Source organism: Rhineura floridana, chromosome 3 (assembly GCF_030035675.1).
Source record: "Rhineura floridana isolate rRhiFlo1 chromosome 3, rRhiFlo1.hap2, whole genome shotgun sequence".
NCBI lineage: Eukaryota > Metazoa > Chordata > Lepidosauria > Squamata > Rhineuridae > Rhineura > Rhineura floridana.
This window is the reverse complement of record NC_084482.1, coordinates 191,949,616-191,972,102: the sequence shown is the minus strand read 5'-3', so window position 1 is coordinate 191,972,102 and position 22,487 is coordinate 191,949,616. Positions and strand designations below refer to the sequence as shown.

At 43.6% G+C, this 22,487-nt stretch overlaps 1 protein-coding gene and 4 non-coding genes across 8 annotated transcripts in view; 4 read left to right on the top strand and 1 right to left on the bottom strand.

Moving 5' to 3' along the window:
• Positions 1 to 9,075, top strand: part of LOC133380882 (E3 ubiquitin-protein ligase TRIM7-like) — a 30,676-nt gene extending 21,601 nt beyond the window's left edge. For 2 of the 4 annotated variants that reach the window (XM_061619050.1, XM_061619048.1), the window contains exons 5-8: positions 3,203 to 3,318; positions 3,928 to 4,043; positions 5,444 to 5,479; positions 6,273 to 9,075. In XM_061619050.1, coding sequence (XP_061475034.1) covers positions 3,203 to 3,318; positions 3,928 to 4,043; positions 5,444 to 5,479; positions 6,273 to 6,787 — 783 coding nt within the window. In that variant the 3' untranslated portion in view covers positions 6,788 to 9,075. The remainder of the gene's footprint in view (positions 1 to 3,202; positions 3,319 to 3,927; positions 4,044 to 5,443; positions 5,480 to 6,272) is intronic. The other 2 variants (XM_061619051.1, XM_061619049.1) reach the window with 2 other exon arrangements.
• Positions 9,076 to 13,248: 4,173 nt separating this feature from the next.
• TRNAT-UGU (transfer RNA threonine (anticodon UGU)) lies at positions 13,249 to 13,321 on the top strand. Its single transcript has one exon. It is a non-coding gene; the product is annotated as a tRNA-Thr (tRNA).
• A 655-nt stretch (positions 13,322 to 13,976) lies between these two features.
• Positions 13,977 to 14,048, top strand: TRNAP-UGG (transfer RNA proline (anticodon UGG)). The gene has a single exon. It is a non-coding gene; the product is annotated as a tRNA-Pro (tRNA).
• Positions 14,049 to 14,683: 635 nt separating this feature from the next.
• TRNAV-AAC (transfer RNA valine (anticodon AAC)) lies at positions 14,684 to 14,756 on the top strand. The gene has a single exon. It is a non-coding gene; the product is annotated as a tRNA-Val (tRNA).
• A 345-nt stretch (positions 14,757 to 15,101) lies between these two features.
• TRNAL-AAG (transfer RNA leucine (anticodon AAG)) lies at positions 15,102 to 15,183 on the bottom strand. Its single transcript has one exon. It is a non-coding gene; the product is annotated as a tRNA-Leu (tRNA).
• Between the last annotated feature and the right edge of the window lie 7,304 nt (positions 15,184 to 22,487).

The following is a 22,487-nucleotide window of genomic DNA, read 5'->3' as shown; positions in this document are numbered from 1 at the left end:
CCTGGGATTTGTAGCTTTGTGAGGGGTAAAGTACAATCCCAGACTTTGGGGAGGGGGCGCGGGATGTGCTTTAAATGTATGGTGTGTATGCAGCCCATCCAATTCCTCTCTCTTATTTAGTTAGAAACCTTGCCTTGGCCCAGGAAATAAAAGCCATTTTAGGTCTGTCTGGCAGTGCTGGAATTGATCAGTCAGGGTGACAGGGTGGCCATCAGCAAAAAAGCAGGAATGCACTGTCAAAAAAAGAGGACAAAAGAAGACTGAGATTGATATGCAGTTTGCACATACTAATTTATATGTGTAAATGTAAATTTATCCTGACTCCTTCCAATGGGCAGTGACTCTCCAACAACTTAGGCTGGGGAGAGGTAATTTCCCTCCTCTGCCATCCTGTGCTATCCTTTTAAATGGAGATGCTATAATTGAAATTGCATGCATGATTATTTCTAGCAAAGTTCTCTGGATCTTTCAGAATGTCCAGCAGCTCAGTGAGCCCAAGGATGTGTAAGAAGAGAAATAATTCTAAGGGAGCATTATGGGAGGTGGGATGTTGTTGGCTATGTGACTGAGGAAACAGCACTGGTGTATTTGGAAAGCTCAGCAAGCTGGAAGTAAATGACACGAGAGAGACAGAGAAAGAGAAAGAGAAAGAGAGAGAGAGAGAGAGAGAGAGGGTGATGGTGGTGGAATATTGCTAAATTTTGTATGATGCCTGGGGGGAGAGCAAGAGAGAGCTAGTTCCTTGTTCGTAGTTGCTAACTCATTTAAATATATGCAGACTTTTAAAACTGCCCATTGATTAGGAGTGCTAGTTGACCAAAAGAAAACCAGCCTTTCCTGCTCCTGTATCTTTAACAGCAGCTTGGGCTGCAGAAATCTGCAGATGAAATGAAGTAGGATCACTTGCTAATCTCTGCAGATCAAGAGGCTGTCAAAAGCAGAGAAGCAGGGGTTAGCAAAAATGTTAGCAACCCTGCAATTCATGGCAAATTTAATTTAACCCTCCAGGGGAGTGAGGCATTTTAAATTCAAACACAGTATTTGCTAACTTTTGTATTGTGTTGGAAGAGGGACCCATTTGGAGTTTTGTGTACAAACCTCCCCACCACCACCACTTGGAAATTGCTCTGCAGAAAAGCAGTGCTTTCTGGTGCTGATTTTTAAGCCTTGATTTTTCTAATCGTTATGACTATGAAGTTACACCTGATGTTTCCATGCTATGGAGTTTGTTGGACCTATTTAAAGACTGCAACGCTCCTCACTGAAGATGACTGCAGACCAGAATCCTGGACTGTGGTCCTTTTCAGTTTTCTCTATATCATACTGTAATGAGGGTGTCATCATGAACACCTCCTGTGAGGTTTTTTTGGAGCACATTTAGTATTCTGCAGCCTTTCCCCAGGGCATGAGTGATGATTCACAGCACAATTGCATTGCAGCTCATGGCATTCTGGGCTCCTCCTACTGCTCAAAACTGCACAAAACTTGCATGCATAATACTGAATCCACCATAATGCCAGTTGGAAGTTCCCCTAGTTAATGGGCATAGGGAATGATCATGGGGTAACTTTGGGACTGACACAGAGTTGTGGGTTTGTTGTTGGATGTGGTGTCTGCTGCGTGTGTGCATCATCACCAAAATATTATTTGATGGCTGTGCTCTGCCTCCATACTTGGGAGGCAGTATGCCTTTGAATACCAGGTGCTGGAAACTGCAGGAGGGGAGAGTGCTGTTGCTCTCAGGTCCTGCTTGCAGGCTTCCCATGGGCATCTGGTTGGCCGCTGTGAGAACAGGATGGTGGACTGGAAGGGCCACTGGCCTGATCCAGCAGCGTCTTCTTATGTTCTAAATATAGGTTACACCATTTGGGGTTTTTTAAGTATAGAGCAGAGGTTCTCAAACTGTGATCCATGGATCACCAGTGGTCCGTGAGTTTCATCAAGTGGTTTGCAATATGTCCACCTTAAATATTCATACTGATTTTTAATTTTATTTACATTGTTTCTTTTTTCTTATATTGTATTTTATTCTATTACAATTTGAATTATGTGGAATGGAAATTGTTATACAATAAAATACAATAAAGGAAGGAAAAGAAGCAATACAAATACAATTAAAAATCATAGAGCAACTAGCACAGAACATTACAATGGCTACAACAGGCAGAAAAATCATTCAGTGGTCTGCAAAGACCATCAGCAATTTTCAAGTGGTCCTTGGGGAAAGAAGTCTGGGAACCACTGGCTTAGAGAAAAGGTGAGTAGGAGGCGACATGACAGAGGTGTATACAATTATACATGATGTGGACAAAGCGGATAGAGAGAATTTTTTTCCCTCTCAGTACTAGAGCATCCAGGGACATCCAATGAAGCTGAATGCTGGGAGATTCCAGACAGACAAAATAAAGCACTTCTTCACATAAACTATGGAATTTGCTCCCACAGGGAGTAGCGATGGCCACCAGCTTGGATGGCTTTAAATGAGGATTGGACAAATTCATGGAGGAAAAGGCAATTAATAGCTACTAGCTATGATGGCTGTCTTCAGCCTCCACTGTCGGAGGCAGTGTGCCTCTGAATACTAGTTGTTGGGAATCGCAAGAAGGGAGAGGTGCTGTTGTGCTCAGATTCTGCTTATGGGCCTCTCATAGGAATCTGGTTGGCCACTGTGAGAACAGAATGCTGGACCAGATGGGCTCTTTTGGCATGATCTTAAACTGGCATGTCTCAGCTGGGAAACAACACAAGAAAGACCATTACGCTGTGTTATTTATTTTTGACTCCCTTAGATCCATGTTATATTTTGACAATTACTCCATGTTATGATGGGCATCCTTGCATGAGCCCTGGGGTGTAGCGGCTATGAGCTAGCCACCTGAAAACCCTCTCTGCAAAGGTTCAGCTTGAGTCCAGCCAGCTGCCACTATACAAAATAGTCAGCTTTCAGCATACAGTAGCAGAACCCTTATTAAAAACATTCGTTTGCTGTGTGTGACACACCAGAACTTGACTCCAACATGTGGTGGTTGACGCAGCAGCGTGAAGCAGTGACTAAAAAGCTAGAATATTGTCTCTGATCTGGAATGATCAATGCGAAGAACAGGTTTCATGGGAAGTGATTCATAAATTAATGAAATAAAATGTATTACAAGACAGCTCGTCCCCCAACTCTTTTTTCCACCCTCTCCTGTTTCTCTTCTAGGATGTGACAAGTGCCCTTGTCAGGTATGGAGCTGCATTTTCACCTCTCTCATTCTTTGCTCATGAACCAACTGAAAGGTCAGCGGCAGCCGTTAAGAGAAATACAGAGTCACAGAGGCATGTGCTACAGACTTCAGCATAGAACTCTCTTGGGCCAGCACAAATCCTAGTCTCTTTATAACTTCGAGTGTGGGAATATGATCTCTCTCTACCATGATGGACTTACATTTCCTTCACCTACACAGGCAGTAGGACTGACAGGTGTCAGATAGTAATAGGGAGTGGGTTGGGTTGAGTTATGCTTTGTTTATTCACATAGCTGTAGCATGAAATTATCTTCAGCTCAAGGTCTTCGCTTAAGTCACTGGGGTGAAATTCAACCCTTTCCCCAGAAGTATCAAATAGATCAGTGGCTGCCAATTAAGAACCCAGCTGAAGGTGTTCCCCCACAGGAAGCTTAAAAGTGGTTCTTGCTTCAGCCCCTTTGTAACAAAATTGTGGAACCTTCATTGGCCAGAGTCTTCATTTGCATTACAAATGCTTCCCCTCTTATCTGCTTTCTCTTTTCCCAGTAACACTAGTCAGATATTCAAATACAAGTGAGACACTCAGGTGATTTCCAGCCTCACACACTAAAAGCTCTCTTAAGCTATGAGGAAAAGCTTTGCTGTTTTGTCTGTCATAATTCTCACTTCAGTAATCCTTCTAATTTTTACACGCTGTTAGAAGTGACGATCTTAAATGTCAGAGGCTCGTCCCTGTTTCTGCTGACATGAAAGGCCATATCTGCAATTTCTCTCTGAAAACCGTGGTCCTCAAAGGAGTGCTAAAGAAATTCAAAGGTAAAGAAAAGCAACACCCCTCCATTTAAATCTAATTGCTATTTTCACATCTGAAGCAGAAAGGTTGGCTAGTGGACTCTCATCAGAGAACAATAAGAATTATAATAAACAATACAGTTGCCCAGTGTCAATCTGACACATGTCATCACCATCCAGCACAGCATGCTTAGAAGCCAGTGTTAATGAAAGCACACCAAATTTCCTTTTAGTCTTAAAAATTATGATTGGCAGTATTGGTTTTTTAAAATAGTTTTGTCAGCCTGAAAGCTTTTAATCTTAATTAACTAACAGGATGTATTACTGCAACGTAATGATGGCCACTGTGTTAGATGTTTGTTAGAAAAAAAGAAAAAGTTATAGCTATGGCTCAAAAACTGATTCACCAGATATACCATGTGAAAAATCAAGCACAACCAGAAGCATTCTTTGCAACTTGGTATGACTTTATTTCATTTGTTAACAAACTCTGGTCAACAAATGTCAACTCAATATATGAAGAGATCTGGAATAATTTGTAGACTTGTGTGTGTGTGGTATGAATTTCTGCTTTATTGTATAGTTCACGTTAGTTATAGCCAATGTTAGTCCGACTTAGAGTAGACCCATTGACGTTAATGGACATGACTCATTTAGGTTCATTAATTTCAATGGGTCTACTCGAGCAGACTTACTGTATCCTGCAGTTCTGGAACATGTGGAGCATGTCCTGCATACAGGCTATGCCAAACTTCGCCAATCTGGTGCCCTCCCATCACCCCAGTTGTAATCCAAAACATCTGGAGGGCATTAAAGGCTCATCTATACCACAGATGATATCTGTTTATGGAAAGAAAAATGAAACTCCATAGGTGTTTATTATTTTTTGTTATAAGTTGAGTGTGTCGTAAAAAGGTTAAATAAAAATATAATGCAATAAACTGTGCACCAGGTGAAAAGTACTGGGTAGAACTTGTAGCAGGGGTGGGAAACCTCAGGCTGGGAGCCAAATCTGGTCCTCCAGGCCTCTCTACAAGGACCTCAGGGCTTTCCAAGTGATGCCTCCTCCTCAGCTCCTGTCCTCAGGCCACATCCCCTCATGGACCCTGCTCTGCACCCTCCTTGAGGATTTTTGCCTGTCTGGAATGTGTCCTTGAACTCTGTCAATGCCTCTCGCTTGAGTGGGTGGAGGACACTTGAGTGGGTGGACTGGCTTGAGTGGGTGGAGGGGGTGTGTGAATGTGTACAGAAACGAGCCTACTGTACAATGGTAACATTTCCTTTCATTGCTTGTGGAATGAAAGCCCCTGGAAGATTGCCCAGCAGAGAGTGTGGCCCTCTGTCTGGTATATGATGTTTGAACAAAACCTCTTTCCGTTGCCTTTTAGTCCTGATTTTCATTGATGGGCTTCCTCTTCTTTCAGATCACCTGCAGGATGAACTGGGGAAAGGTGAGAAAGGTAAGTGCTAGAAATGAACTAGACTTTCTGAACAAAAATCATATACATTAGTGTTCAAAGCTAAAAGATTATCCCCCTCCCCTGGGTTCTCTTTCCCCCCCATTAATGTCCCTGAACAAAGTCAGAAGCTCAGGGTTGCCACATTGGTTTTGATGGAAAGAAATACAAAGCAGATAAAATCATAGCTTTTATTAGACTGGCAGAGCAATTCAAACTATAGGAAGCCAGCATATGCCAGGGTAGCTTACCTGCATTCCAAACTCCATTCAGGAGCGTGGCTACTGCTGGTTGAGCCTTTAAACAAAGGGAAAACAACCCTTTAAAAGAGAGTTTGACTTACACCACCCTTATGCCAGTGTAACTTCTGCTGGGTTGCTAGGTCACATGACCCAGCTGAATGGAGTTTGGAATAGGAGTAAGACTCCCCCTGTCCCACCCCAGCCCCACTATGCCCCTGCAACATCTCTTCTTTGGGACTTGCCTCAGTTCAGCCAGCTTCGGCTGAACTGGGATTGAGGACTTCACCCTTGCGTATCTCCAACTAAGCCAGGATGAAGGACTTCATCTGCCGTTGCCCCCACTGAGTTCCAAGCTCAGCCAGAGATCTGCCTATTCCAAACTCTGCTCATCCCTAGTTAACGGCTTTGCATTTCTTTCCAACACAGCCTATTTAAAAGTATGAAAAATTGTGAAGCCCTCATTTTGAATTTTGCCGTCCCTGACCCCATTTTGCTGCTACTTTTCACCATTATCGGTGTGACTGTTGACTTAACGCTATTATCCTGCCTACTAGAGGAGCTGCTCCTTGATCCAGAGACGGCCAACCACCTCCTCATCCTCTCTGCAGACCTAAAGGCCGTGAGAATGGGCTGCAGAAAGCAAGATCTACCTGACAGCCCCAAGCGCTTTGATACCAACTCCCGAGTCCTGGCCACACAGGGTTTCAAGTCGGGGAGGCATTATTGGGAGGTGGAGGTGGGGTCTGCTGATGGCTGGGCCTTTGGAGTGGCCAAGGAATCGGTGCGAAGGAAAGGCTTGACTCAGTTTTGCCCTGAAGAGGGTATCTGGGCACTGCAGCAAACTGGTGGGCGATACTGGGCGGTCACAACCCCTCAGCGCACCCCAATTTTCCTCTCTGAGAGGCTTAACAAAGTGAGAGTCTACTTGGACTATGAAGGAGAAGAGGTGTCCTTCTATAATGCTGACAACATGCAGCACATTTTTACCTTCAACGTCTCCTTCATGGAGAGAATGTTCCCACTCTTCTCAGTTTGCTCCACTGTGACCTACATTAAACTTTGCTCCTGAGATGAGCAGGAGGATTAGTTTTGAGGTGGAGGGCAGCTATGTGCACGCATGGCAAATTGCCCGCTTGCTTTTCATGCCAAGGCCTCCCTGGTGGTGATCACCAAGAAGGGCCTAGCAAGTTGCATGACCCTGAGACATGTGGTGGCTGCAGGAAAAGCGCTTGGGGGAAAAAACCCTCTAGACTGGGGCAAATTGGCAGTGAGGGTCTCCTGCTTAACACATTGCAAATAGGCACATGTCAATGTGTTTTGAAAGCTGAGTGCTGTGGAAGGCAGTGGATAACACAGTTGGTTTGCCATGGGGCATCCAAAGGCAAATAGTGAATAAACCTTGATATATCAAGGCCACATCTGTTCGATACATTTAAAGCACTATTATGCCTCTTTAAAAACTATGGCTTCTCCCAAAGAATCCTGGGAAGTGTAATTTGTTAAGGGTGGAAATAGTTGTTAAGACAGCCCTATTCGCCCCCACAGAACTAAAATTCCCCATGTGGTTTAACAATCCCTCTTCCCAGGAAACTTTGGGAAGTGTAGCTCTGTGATGGGAATAGGGGGTCTCCTAGCAACTCTCAGCACCCTTAACACACTACACTTTCCATGGTCATTTGGGGAAGCCATGACTGTTTAATGTGGTATCATAGGGCTTTAAATACATACTGTGGATGTGGACCTAGTCACAAAATCTTTTGAGGTGCTATTTCCAATCCTCGCCGCCTCTTGTGGTGATTGGTGCTAGACAGAGGGCTGCAACTTTTTCTTGCATGCTGAACAGTAGGGTAGAGCATATTTATTGAGATGCAGTCATTACCTCTACAGCCCTCGGATACAGGATACCACTTTTGCTAGACTGGGAATTGTGGTCCATTCCAACCTTACAATGTAATTATTAGTATTTACATTGTAAATATTAGCAAAGATTATGACAATGAAGAAAACTATGCATGTCTATCCCAACATCCCAGGTGTTACAGTAACATTGGTTGAATTTGGGCTAGTTGGTTGCATGTAGGCCCCATTTCAATCAATGAAACAAATAAGTTGTTATATGACTTACTTCCACTGAAATCAGTGGGAATTAAATGCATCTAACTTAGGCTGCAATCCTATACTTGGATGAGTGAGTTTCATGGAACTCATTGAGACTTACCTCTGAGCAGACATGCATAGAATTTCAACATGAGTCTGCAGCCAACTCATTGTGTCAGCAATCAAGGCAGATACTTTGCCATACATTTTAAGATCAGGATGCTAAAGAGAGTAAAATGTGCTTGCCAAGATCATAATACCAAAATAGTATTTTATTAATTTATGCAGAATGAATATCAACAGAGTGGTCAGAACACTCACCTGGTTCTCTCCTTGCTATCACATTTCACATGTTATATTGTGTTTTTTTTTAAGTTCTAGTCGTTTCTTTACTCTGCATTGGATCAGTGGGAATAGCTACATACAGTCATTACACAGACTTAACCGATCATTCCCTCTTCACTGTGAGGAGTGCTAAGGATCTCTAGCAGAGACGTCTCAATGCTTTTACCAAACCACAATTCCCAGAATTCTTTGCATAACACTGATCAATATTTTTAGAGGTACATACAGTGTCTTTGCATTGTCTCATCTGGGGAGAAAAGTCCATTTTGAGTAATGGATTCCACTTTCAGCTCTTGAATGCCAGCATGATTTGTACTATATGTCTGTCATTTGGTTTTCTATGCCTGTTGTTTAAATGCAGCAATACAAAACTGATTGCTGCCCTGGGCTCCTTTTGGGAGTGAGGGTGGGATATAAATTAAATACATAAACAATTGCATGATGGTGGGCTTTTGAAACATGCTGATTGTTGAAAGACCTTTGCAAATAAAATCTTTGGCTATGACCTAACCCCCCGCTTGCCTCTGGGTGTGCCTTCATATTATCACAAGCCATGCTGTCTGCCCTAGGTTAGCCATTGTTGGTAGGGTTCAATGGGCCCTTAGGTTGTTTATCTAAAACTCATATTGGAATGGACCTACGAATCCCATCCATTTGCAGGATGGATGGAGACTGGAACTGGTTTAGTTAATTTGAGCAAGGGCAAGGAGACCTGAAAGACAGTTTAACTGACAGATCTGCTATGTGGTTGAGAGACTGCTAATTTTTTGGGTGTGTGTGTGTGTGAGGGGTATTGCACTAATGTAACTGAGAATCTACAGCTGCTGTTCTGTGTACTTGATTCTGTGCCCCTGTAATCCTCCTTGCTCAACTTGTACATTTGTAAATAAACTGGTTATTACAGTGACACCAAAAGTGTGTGTTGATTTTTTCTCTCTCTGAAGGAAACTGACCCTATAAAGGCTGCTCTGGATTTCCCACTTTGGAGAGGGGGGGGGGAAGATGAAGTAATATTTTATTAAAACTGACATCAGCGCACATGGGTTCATTACAGTCAAATTAGCCATTTCCCATTCATATGATTCTAATATCACCATGGCTTTTTCCTTAGAAGAAAAACATTAGATTGTTGCTCAATGCTTCTTCTTCTTTTCTTCTTCTTCTATTATTATTATTATTATTATTATTACTACTACTACTGCTACTGCTATCCAGTCTTCACCATAAGGTCCCAAGGCAGGTTATAGCAATTTAAAAATATTATTGTTATGATCATCATTAATGACCCGTCCTACATCCAAAGGTCCCAGGGTAGGTTACAACAATTTTAAAATATGGCATTAAAAACAATTCAAAAGCAACCTAATAGAAATCCAATATTAAAAACAGTTTAAGACAAATTAACTAGCAGGTGCTACTTTTCAGACTGGGAAAAGACTTATTAGGATGCAGCACAGAATCAGATCAAAATACGGCTTACATATGAAAACAGTGGGCTTAAATTAGTTTGAGTGAAACTACCACAGTACATTGGCATGCTAAATTCTCTCATTGCTCCTTTTTATATTCAACTTCTCCAGAGGCAGAGAGTTCCTCAGGACCAAAAATCCCTCTGTAGATGACACAGTTATGGTGGATGGGGACAAAGATAGTCAGGGCCAAAAGAAAGGTCCTTATTCTATTGGTGGGTCCTGACAGGCTGAGCTGGCAGCGTTGGTATCAGTGCAACTCCAAGCAGTGCTGGGTGCCTGGGAGCCACCACTTTAATTTCCCACAATGCCCTGGGAAATGCTGCATTGGGGTATTGTGGGCAAATAAAGTGACAGCTAGTCCCAGCTGAGCAGTGATGCTTAGAGCAGTGGGCATGGCATTTTTCTAAAGGGGAGTGAGGAGAGAGGTTCAAGGTCAGGCATCAGCAATGGGCCCTGCCAGGATGCTGGGGTCCCACCACCTGCCAGAATACGCGAAGTACTGACATCATCCTTGAACATAATTGTCATCTCCATCCCTGCTCTGACCTGTGGAACCCTTAAAGGTGTCATGATCTCTGAATCTAGCAGTGATCTGGACACTGAGTCAGAGGCTGTGGGGGCACTAAATGGGGAGCCAAGTCAAGGTCAGGGCTCAGCAGAACTACTGAAGATGGGGAAACCATTGCCCCTGGGGCTGTTGGACAGGAGCCCCCAGAAGAAGCTCCTAGGCCACCCGGGCCTATAGGGCCCTCATGGACACCTTTCCCTGAATAACCAGACACCTTCCACCACATATCACCAGTCTGGTGATGTAGGGAGCACACCAGGTGGGAGGATATTGAGTGGAGGATGAGTGCCCATCTTCAGACCAGAAGGTTGGCGCTTTAAGGTCTCTGGAGCTCTTTTCAAGGAGCTGGAGCCTGGAGGATGTGTTCTGGAGACAGAGACTTAAAACAGGCTCAGTCTGCTCCCAACTGTTGCTGGAGCCCACATGGAGCTTTCTTGCCTTGTTTCCAGCCTTGCCTCGCCTTACTTCCAACCCTGTCTTGCCTTGCCTCCAGCCTCACTGCATTCTCCATGGGATCTGGTGTTGTACCACAACATGGTAAAAAGTTCTATTCACGAGATGGAAATGTAGCTTCTGCCCTGGCCACTGCTCTCTAGATGTGGTCTTCACACATTATCCTTTGTTTACACCTAAAATGTGATGTGTGAATGTGATGAACACATGTCTCCAACCACATGAATCTCACAGGTTCACTAATTGGGAGCCAGGATTTAGGCTTGTTGAGTGGATAGTTGGTAGCAAATTTGGCTTTATGTTGTTTCTGGAATTGCCCTCATACTATAGGGCAAACTAGATAACCATTACTGGATCTCCCCATGGATAAGGGCTGTTGCGCTGCGGGAATTGGTTAAACTTTCCCCTTTAGTTTTCTTCAATTTAAATCTGTCACCAGCTGGCATTAGCCACATAGGTGAAAAAAGTAGAGCTGAATTGTAATTCAGACAATGTTTGTCTGAGAAAATTTCTGACGTTTTTTTCTTGCACACCATTTGGCATCCTCCACAGTGAGTGACCTGGACCCAGCTTCGTTTCCTGGGGAGAGTATTCCACAGCTGGGATGCCTCCTATGTGTGCCCGATGTGAGATGGCATGTAGTCAGGAACACCCAAAGGAAGGCCTTCAAAGATGACCTCAACACATAGGAAAGCTCTTATTGAGATAAGGGACTCATCTGTAACTGGACCCAAGCAATGGAGGGGTTAAAAGGTGAGCATCAGCACTTTGAAATGGCCTGGATAAGGACTAGGAGCTTGTGGAGGACTAGTTCCCGGAATTCAAGTTAGTAGTCTCATGGCTGTATTTTGCACTAGCTGCAGTTTCCAAACTGTTTTCAAAGGCAGACCCCACAGAAGGAATTACAGTAGTCTAACCTGGAGGTTTTCAGAGCAGGGATTACTGAAGATATGTTATCAGTCCTAAATACAACAAATTGGTTCTCTAAATATGAATCATCAGTATGTAGCCAAAATGGCACCATCGATACAAATCAACCAACCAACCAACCAAACCAAACCAATAAACCAAACAAAACAACTCAGTGGGGGCTGAACATGCTCAGTGGGCACAGGATGCTGACTGACTCTCGGAGGGGAAAAATACAAAACCAGGGTAAAGAACTGGGGGAATGGAGCATCATCAAAAAGGGCATGGTGAGCTGCTGTTGTGTTATTACCTGTCCTTAACCCCGAGGTCCCAGGACAGGTTACTACAATGCATTCTAAAAATATAATTTATAACAAAAATAGCTAGCTGGAACACTGAACTGGACAATGGCACACTGCAGCATTTTGTTGCAGCTCCCACTGGTACAGATTAAGGGGAAATGACAGTATCTCTGTTGAAGCTGCAGAGAGATAATGAAAGAGACACTATTAACAGTGCTCCAGTGGACGTTTAAAATGCTAGAAGTGAGCATTTGCATTGTTTAGTGCTGTTCTTCGGGCTGAGGCATTTATTTATTTATTTATTATTTGATTTATATCCTGCCCTTCCTTCCAGCAGGAGCCCAGGGCAGCAATCTGGAGGGTGGGGAATCCATGTCACATTGCTGCGGCATCCTCTGATACTTTCTGCATGACTAGAAAGCCTGGATGCCAGCATTTTAAATATTTGGTGATCCAGTAAAATTATTGCTTTGTCTGTGTTTATAGATACATAAAGACAGTGACTCAGTGGTTCAGCTCATGCCTTGCATGCAGACGGCCCTAGGTTTAATCCCTGGCATCTCCAGGTAGAGCTGGGAGAGACCCCTGCCTGTAACTCTGGAGAGCTCATGCATTATACTGAGGTGGATGGACCAATGGTCTGACTAATGGCCCATGTATTGCTCTAATATGTGTTCGTTGGGCCCAGTGAAATGGCCCAGGAGCATCCGATGCTACAGCAGTTGCTGGAATGTAACAGCACAGTTTTACGCATACTTACCCAGAAGGAATTTCCTTTGTGCTCAAAGGGTTTACTCCATAGTAACAGTGGTTAGGACTGCAGCGTAAGTGCGCAGGTGTGGATTTAAGAAGAGCCCTACTGGGCCAGGCCAAAGGCCCATCTATGCCCAGCCTCCTGTTCTCACAGGGGCCAACCAGATGCCTATGGGGAGCCTTTTGAACTGACAAGTTGGTTGAACTGGAGTCCTGTGTAAGAAAGAGGTTTAAGCAAAACAAATACTTTTAATATAAAAAGTGTGACCTGCATGACTTGACAAGCTAGCTTGGCTTTGATCGTTCTTGTACTGTATACAGTCGAGAACCATACACTTGTATTATACGTGCTGGTCGGCAGATGGCACTGTTCTGATGTAATACCCCCGACACACAAACACACTTTTTTTGGTACGTGAGGGTAACGACAGCGGGTAAAGCCTTGAAGCTGCTGCCTGCAGAGATTAGGAAAGGACTATGCGGGATTTTAGGGCGAATTTCAATTTTAACAGCCCGTGAACATGCTTCAGTGCTGATGCAGGAATGAAGCAGCATAATACATTAAAGGAAACACTCACAGAAAGAGACAAGTAGCTTTGTCTACAGAAAACGGCACCATATTTAATATGTAGGCTCCATAGCTCAGGGGTTAGAGCACTGGTCTTGTAAACCAGGGGTCGCGAGTTCAAATCTCGCTGGGGCCTTACTTTTCTCGTCATGAGCAGTGTAAGTTTTTCCAGCATTAGCACAAGGAAATCTCGTTTGTAATCGTGCACTAAATGATTTATTAAACAGTGTTGTGTTGCATCGGTGTTTTAAAATATCTAACTAGTGGATTTAGGAATTTGTTACCACCCAATCTCATATTAATATATCCTGATATTTCCTGCTCATAGATCCGCATAAATGGGTTGCCCGAATTATATGAATAATTAGTTCAGGGTAAATAACTGCTTATAGACAATGCAATCCTTTGCAAGCCTACTCAAATGTCCCATTGACTTCAATGAGGCTTACTCCAAAATAAGGGTCTATTAGTCTTAGGCTGCAGTTGTGACTGATTCACATATATTATTTTGTTGGACAAAGCTGCAATACCAGAATTTTTAATGATCAGGACAGATTATATAGCCGCTCTACCCAACAACGCTGCCACCCCCCGTCTATTAACTGATATGAAGAGAGTAAAATAAATGAGAAGATGAAAGGAATAAAGTAGAGGTAATAAAACAATGCGAGGATAAACAAAAGCAAAAAACGTGAAGAATAAATTGCAGAACAAATAACTTACTACGGACAACAGGAATGAAACAACTTACCAAATTCAAATATTTTATTGTGAGACGTTTTACTGTGAGTGGCTCGTTGGTCTAGGGGTATGATTCTCGCTTTGGGTGCGAGAGGTCCCGGGTTCAAATCCCGGACGAGCCCTCTTTTTCAATACACAATTTAATTTTGCAAATTGTCAAAACCTTCTCTTTGGTGTGATTCTGTCCAGGGGCGTGTGTGCTAATTTTAAAACAAAAATTAAAGGTATGCGTTACAAACCACCCTTGTCTGCAGCAGATTGGCGTGTTTTCAGATGTTCATTTCCGAAACGAAGTGAGTAGCCGTATGGATCCTGTAACCTCGAGCTTCTTTTATTCCACATGGAGAAGGCTCGCAAGGAAGGTACATATTTATTGTTGTCCGGGGGGACAAACTAAGAACAGCTCACTTAAACAAAATGTTGGACATGGTGAATGAAATAAGAGGAAAACTCAGAATAAATGTGGAAGTAAGTTCAGTGCTGAAGTTTTTTGCTGGCGGACAAAGAAAGTAGCTCTCCTGGAAGTCTGGCTCTGTGGCTCAGGTTACCATTTCCACTTTCTTATGAAGACACCCGCATTCCTTAGCTCCATATTCACTATTCACACCAAAGAAGTTTGATTTTCTTTAAAACTCACAATCTACTCAGCTACAATATCTCAATGTCTAGTATTGCACAATTCCTTGGTCACTTTAAACAAAGCAATAGTGCTGGAATGAGGGATGAGTAGAATTGAGGGGAGGTTGCAGATATGTGGGTTTCTGTAGTGTAGTGGTTATCACGTTCGCCTAACACGCGAAAGGTCCCCGGTTCGAAACCGGGCAGAAACAAGGTATCTTTTTTGTAGAAAATAGTTATGAAGTAATACATCTTGGAATCCGCAGGTATTTTTTCTAAGAAAAGAAAAAAGTAACTTATTCATGAATCGGTCATTTAATAGTGTGGTGTGAGCTATGCAAAGAGCTGGAGTTGTGTAAATGCGAAAATAAAATCACTCATTCTTTGCTTTAGCAGCATCAAAGGTTTATTCTGAACGCTGACAACTGTCTCAATAATGACCCATTAGTTTTCAATTCCAAGAGCTTAAATTTAGCATATGAGTTAAACTATTATGTAAGGGATGTTTTATGGAGAACGATGAAACTGAGCCTTGAAAAGTGCAAAATAAACATTATTGGCAGCGGTGGGATTCGAACCCACGCCCCCGCAGAGACTGGAGCCTTAATCCAGCGCCTTAGACCGCTCGGCCACGCTACCATCCGAACGTCAAATTGTACAATCGCCAATCTGTACAATCGCCCTCCATGTTCTTTATCTAATTGCTACAAAAAATGTGGTACTTTATTTAGCAATTCTGCTGCTGTAGTGTTGTTTATCACACAGAAGTTCAGCAGGAAAGCAGAATAATTCAGAAGGAACAAAATCCAAGAAATACAGATCAGAAGAAAAGAATGTCTGGAAGTATTTTTGTCACTAAATGCATTGAAGAAGAATAATGAATTATTATAAATAAATAAATTCATTTGGACACTTGCCCTATAAACAGTAGTTTTAGTTCAGTTTACAAGAAAAGGAATAAAAAGAAACACTTCAGCGTTGTTGTTGTTGCTGCTGTTGTTATTTCCCACTCTTCCTCCCAAAGGAGCCCATGGCAGCAAACACACAAATGATAACACAATTAAAACACCTAAAAACAATTCCAGTACAGATGCAGGCTAGGAAAGATTTCTACTTGAAAGGCTTGTTGGAAGAGGAAGGTCTTCTAGGCACTAAAAGACAACAGAGAGGGCACCTGTCTAATATTCAAAGGGTGAGAATTCCAAAGGGTAGGTGCCACAACGCTAAAGACCCAATTCCTATATTGTGAGGAACAGACCTCCTGAGAAGATGGTATTGGTCCCCATCTGGAGGCACCCGGTTAATGTTCTATGGGTTAGGTTCATTCAATTTATACAACACTTAGTTTTTAAAAAAGTCCTGAAATGATTTACAACCAAAGTAAAAAATGCAATTATAATTTTATGGTGCCATAGGACTTATTTTTTTACTGGAAGAGGTTAACATGGCTACTCTTTGGGAATTCAAATAATTGGTTTATTGGCCAGATTGGTAACAGGGACCAGATGATTCGAACATATAAAACCGATTCTGGCCCGCTTGCATTGGCTGCCTGTATGTTTCCAAACTCGATTCAAGGTGCTGGTTTTAACCTGTAAAGCCTTAAACGGCTTGGGACCACAATACCTGATGGAACGCCTCTCCTGACATGAACCCATCCGTACACTAAGCTCAACATCCAAGGCCCTCCTCCGGGTGCCTACTCTGAGAGAAGCTGGGAGTCTGGCAACAAGGGAGAGGGCCTCCTCAGTGGTGGCCCCCAAATTATGGAATGATTTTTCTGATGAGGTGCCCCTGGTGCCAACACTGTTATCTTTTTGGCACCAGGTCAAGACTTTCCTCTTCTCCCAGGCATTTTAGCATGTGTTTTTAAATTGTTTTTTAAAAATGTGTTTTTAAATTTGTATATTTGTTTTTAATGTTTTTAATTGTTGTAAACCGCCCAGAGAGCTTCAGCTATGGGGCGGTATATAAAGCAATAAATAAATAAATAAAAGTGTGTGTGTGTGTGTGTGTGTGTGTGTGTGTAATTTCATTCATCATTCATTCATTGGCGATCACTCGTGGCCGAGTAAGATTGTCTTCCAAGATAAGGTCTTTAACGGTGGGTCCATAGGTGACTGTGGAGGCCAATTCTGGATCCACACAGCCTCCCACAGTGAGGACATAAGTTTCCAGATGGAAGATGGTCACGATGAGGATTTGCTTGACATGCCTTCCGCTTAGCTTGTTTGTCCCTTTCGCCCTGTACTCGTGCTTCTTCAAAGTCCATAGCACCTTTGATAATGGCCGACCTCCAATTGGGACGCTCATGGGCCAAGGCTTCCCAGTTCTCGATGCTCATGTTACATTTTTTTAGATTAGCTTTGAGAACATCTTTAAACCTCTTTTGCTGTCCACTGCTATTCCGTTTTCCATCCTTAAGTTGGGAGTAAAGTAGCTGCTTTGGAAGACAGTGATCAGGCATTCAAACAACATGGCCAGTCCAGCAAAGTTGATGTTGAAGGATCATTGTTTCAACACTGGTGGTCTTTGCTTCTTCCAATAAGCTAACATTAGTCTGCCTATCTTCCCAAGTAATTTGCAGAATTTTCCGAAGGCAGCGTTGGTGGAATCTTTCAAGAAGTTGGGAGTGGTGTTTATAGATGGTCAATGTTTCACAGGCGTACAGTAAGGTCGGTAGTACAATGGCTTTGTAAATAAGCATTTTGGTCTCCTTGCGAATATCCCAATCCTCGAACACTCTACGCTTCATTTGGGAGAATGCGGCACTTGTAGAGCTCAGACGATGCTGAATTTCAGTGTCGATGTCAGCTTTTACAGAAAGATGGCTGCCAAGATAAGAAAAGTGATCGACATTCTCCAGTGTCGCACCATTAAGCTGGATTGATGGTGCTACAGAGGGATTGGTTCGCACTTTGGTTTATTTGATGAAGCACTTTGGTTTATTTGATGTTAAGCGAGAGGCCAAGCTTTTCATATGCTTCTGCAAAGAAATTTAGGATAGTTTGAAGATCTTCCTCTGAATGTGCGGAGACTACATTACCATCAGCATATTGAAGTTCTATGACAGAAGTTGTAATTATCTTACTTTTTGCTTTCAGCCTACTGAGATTAAAAAGCTTTCCATCTGTTTGATATGTGATTTCCATGTCAGTGGGAAGTTTCCTCTCAACAAGGTGTAGAATCATGGCGATGAAAGTAGCAAACAAGGTTGGAGCAATGACACATCCCTGTTTGATGGCTGATCCCACTTTGAATGGATCACTTTGAGAGCCATTGTTATCCAAAATTGTCGCCGTCATGTTGTCATGGAGGAATCGCAAAATATTCACAAATTTATCAGGGTATCCAATTTTCAGAAGGATGGTCCAGAGAGCAGTTCGATTTACAGTATCAAAGGCCTTAGTCAGATCAATAAACGCCATATACAGAGGTCGGTTTTGCTCCCTGAATTTTTTCTTGAAGCTGTCGTGCAGTGAAGATCATGTGCACTGTCTTCCTGGAAGGGCAGAAACCATTTTGGGATTCAGGGAGGATGTCTTCTGAGATAGGTAGGAGGTGATTTGCGAGGATCCTTGCAAGGATTTTACCTGCGGTAGCTAGAAGAGAGATGCCTTGGTAGTTCCCACAATCTGTTCTATCACCCTTCTGGAAAGAATTATGGCATCCCTAAAGTCTTCTGGGATCTCCTCCCTCATCCAGATTTTTTCGATGAGTTTATGAAGTTGTTGTGTAAATTCAGGCCCACCTTCTTTAAAGACTTCAGCAGGAATCCCATCAGGTCCACTAGCTTTGTTATTCTTCATTTGATTAATGGCTTTACTGACTTCATCCAAATTAGGGGATACTGCAAGCTCATCTCTAATTTGTTGTTGTGGGATTTGCGAGAAGACCTTATCAGCCACAATAGAGCTATGATTAAGGAGGTTGTAGTAATGCTCTTTCCAACGCAGTGCAATAGACTCTTTGTCCTTTAGAAGTTTGGTACCATCTATTGAACGTAGCGGATTTGTACTGTAAATTGTTGGTCTGTAGATGGCCTTTGTGGCATTAAAAAAGTCCTGTGCATCATGAACATCTGCAAAATGCTGGATTTCTTGACCTTCCTTTATCCACCAGGCATTCTCAAGTTCTCAAGTTCTTCTTTGGACCTCAGCCTTTGCACTGGCATAGATTTTTTTCTTAGCAGCACAGTTAATGTCTTTTTGCCGTATTTGGAAGGCTTTCCTTTTCTTGTCAATGATATGTTCAATCTCACTATCATTCTCACCAAACCAGTCCTGATGTTTCTTAGTTTGGTATCCAATAGTTTGTTCACATGCTGCAGTGATGGAAGTCTTCAGTTTAATCCAGCGTTCCTCACCGTTTTCAGGGGGTTCCGTAGGTAGATGTTTCTTGAGAGTTGTTTCAAAGCAAGCTTGCTTAATAGGATCTTGAAGGGCGTGGATGTTCATTTTACGCCTTGGTTTTCTTCCTTGGAGCCTATGTTGGTTCAGTTCGAGGACGTGGACAAGGTGCTTGGACAGGTTCGTGCGACCACTTCGGTACTGGATCCTTGCCCCTCTTGGCTAATTAAAACTAGCAAGGAAGGAACAGTTGGCTGGGCCAAGGAAGTGATTAATGCCTCTTTACGAGAGGGAGTGGTCCCTGGCTGTCTGAAAGAGGCGGCAGTGAGACCACTCCTGAAAAAACCTTCCTTGGACCCAGAGGATTTCAGCAGCTACAGACCAGTAGCCAATGTTCCGTTCCTGGGCAAGATCCTGGAACATGTGGTTGCTGACCAGCTCCAGGCGCTATTGGATGAAACCGATTATCTAGATCCATTTCAATCGGGGTTCAGGCCTGGTTTTGGCACTGAGACTGCCTTGGTCGCCCTGTTTGATGACCTATGTCGGGAGAGAGACAGAGGGAGTGTAACTCTGTTGATTCTCCTTGACCTCTCAGCGGCTTTTGATACCATCGACCATGGTATCCTTCTGGAGAGGCTTGCGGAGTTGGGAGTTGGAGGCACTGCTTGGCAGTGGTTCCGCTCCTACTTAGCTGGTCGTCTCCAGAAGATAGTGCTTGGGGAACATTGCTCAACACCGTGGGTTCTCCAATGTGGGGTCCCGCAGGGTTCGGTTCTGTCTCCCATGCTTTTTAACATTTATATGAAGCCGCTGGGGGCGGTCATCAGGAGTTTTGGAGTGCGTTGTCATCAGTATGCTGATGACACGCAGCTCTACTTCTCCTTTACATCTTCTTCAGGTGAGACAGTCGACGTGCTGAACCGTTGCCTGGCTGCGACAATGAACTGGATGAGAACTAACAAACTGAGACTCAAACCTGACAAGACTGAGATGCTGTTGGTGGATGGTTTCTCTGATTGGATGGTGGATATATACCCTGTCCTGGATGGGGTTACACTCCCCCTAAAGGAACAGGTGCGTAGTCTGGGAGTCACCTTAGACTCTTCCCTCACACTTGAGGCTCATGTAGCCTCGGTGGCCCGGAATGCGTTCTACCAACTTCGGTTGGTAGCCCAGCTACGTCCCTATCTGAGTAAGGAGGACCTCACATCAGTGGTACATGCTATGGTAACCTCGCGTCTGAACTACTGCAATGCGCTTTACGTAGGGCTACCTTTGAAGACAATTCAGAAGCTACAGCTAGTGCAAAATGCGGCGGCCAGACTGCTAACAAGAACTAAGCGGTCTGAGCATATAACACCTGTGCTAGCCCGTTTGCACTGGCTTCCAATATGCTTCCGGGCCAGATTCAAAGTGTTGGTACTTACCTATAAAGCCTTATACGGCGCGGGACCACGATATCTGTCGGAACGCTTCTCCCGATATGAACCGGCCCGTACACTACGGTCTACTACGAAGGCCCTCCTCCGGGTTCCGACTCATAGGGAAGCCCGGAGAGTGGTGACAAGATCTAGGGCCTTCTCAGTGGTGGCCCCCGAACTATGGAATGGTCTCCCTGAGGAGGTGCGCCTTTTCATCTTTTCGGCGCCAGGTTAAAACCTTTCTCTTCTCTGAGGCATTTTAATTCCTGTTAATTCTAAATTATTATATTTTGATTTTAGACTGTACAGTTTTTTGTACAGTTTTGTATTGTGATATACTGTATTGTGTTATTTTTATTGTATTTTTAATGTTCACCGCCCAGAGAGCTGTTGCTAGTCGGGCGGTATATAAGCTTAATAAAATTAATAAATAAAATAAATATTAATGGCCATAGTGGATCGAATTAATCAGTGATCTGTCCAGCAGTCATTGGCACTCGTCATGGCCCTGGTGAGGAGTTCATCACGACAATCTCTGGCATGGATAATTATGTAATCCAGGAGATGCCAGTGCTTCGACCGAGGGTGCTTCCATGATGTTTTAAATTTATCTTTCTGGCGAAAGAGTGTGTTTGTAATAATAAGATTATGCTGAGTCAGAAGTAGAATGCCATTCAGGTTGCTATTGCCAACTCCTTCTTTCCCAATGGTTTCTGGCCATAAATCGAAATCACGCCCAACTCTTGCATTGAAATCGCCCAGGAAGATAATTTTATCCTCCTTAAGTATCTCTGATAAGATGGTGTCCAGCTGGGTATAAAAATTTTCCTTGATGTCTTCATCAGCATCTAATGTTGGTGCATAAGAACTTACAATAGTTGCCTGCTGGTTTTTGGAGAGTTTTAATCAGAGAGTTGAGAGTCATTCATAAATGCCAGTAGGAACTTCTGACAAGAGCTTCACAAGATCATTTTTAATAGCAAAGCCTACTCCATGTATTCATTGTTCTTGTTCAGGCAGTCCTTTCCAGAAGAAGGTGTAATCTCCTTTTTCTTCCTTCAATTGTCCCTCCCCTGCTCTTCAAGTTTCTTGGAGTGCTGCTATGTCAATATTAAAATGTCTCAACTCCCTCACAATGATGGCAGTCCTGCGTTCAGGACATTCACTATCTGTATTGTCCAGCAATGTCAGTATATTCCATGTTCCAAAGTTCATTTGTCTTTTGCGACCGCTAAGTGGTGACCCCACTGGACGCGGTGATCCAGTCAGGGAGAGAGATGAGGCAGACTATATTTAGGGCACCTTTTCTAGCCCCCTCCCCATAAGGGGTGAGCAGAGTGGATCCTGAATAGGACTGCTCAGTCATGGATACAGCTGCCGAACTACTCAACTGCATCGGTCCTTGAGCCAGGATGACTGAGTCTGTATCCACCGCCCATGTGTCGGTCCATGACTAGGGGCTTCCAGATTTCACAGTCCTGCCCCCGTTGCCATTCGCCGATCGCCATGGGACTTTTGGTTTGGTTTGGTTGGAAGATGCCTGTGTGTGAATTTATTTTATGTGGGGAGATCGGTGCACAACGATCAACACACAATCTTGACAGAAAAAGACTTTGATCCAATGGCATAGATACCACGACGACTGGAAGTCTTTTATCTGCTGCAGCCTTCATCCGCCTTCACAGCCGTTGTAACATACACATTGTTATCCTCTGCCTGTTCTGCCGTTGAGGACTTTCTTGGATCGTTCTTTGTCTGGTTCCTCTCCCTTGACCTTACCGCCATGGGTGACCCTGCTGGGAATACATGGCTCCCGACGGCATCGCTCACAGGGTTCATTGGAACACGCAAGCCCACTCACCACTGCAAGGTGATGATCCAGTGAGGGGATATATATCAGCATCCTACAAGCCAATCAGCCTGAAAGGGGAGTGTGTTATCCTCTGAGAAGAGTCTCCTAACATGCTTCCTTGCCCTTTCCTGCTGATTGGAGCTGACTGGAGAAGCCTCTTCTCAGTAGCTAACACCCTGCTCTTTCATGCTTATTGACTCCTAGGGATGTCTGTCGTTACGGGAGAAGGCATTAACAAGGATCTCATTCTCAACCCCACAGCAAAAAAAGGAGGTAGGGGGCGTGACTGTGACTAACATGAAGGGACCCTGCACTTCT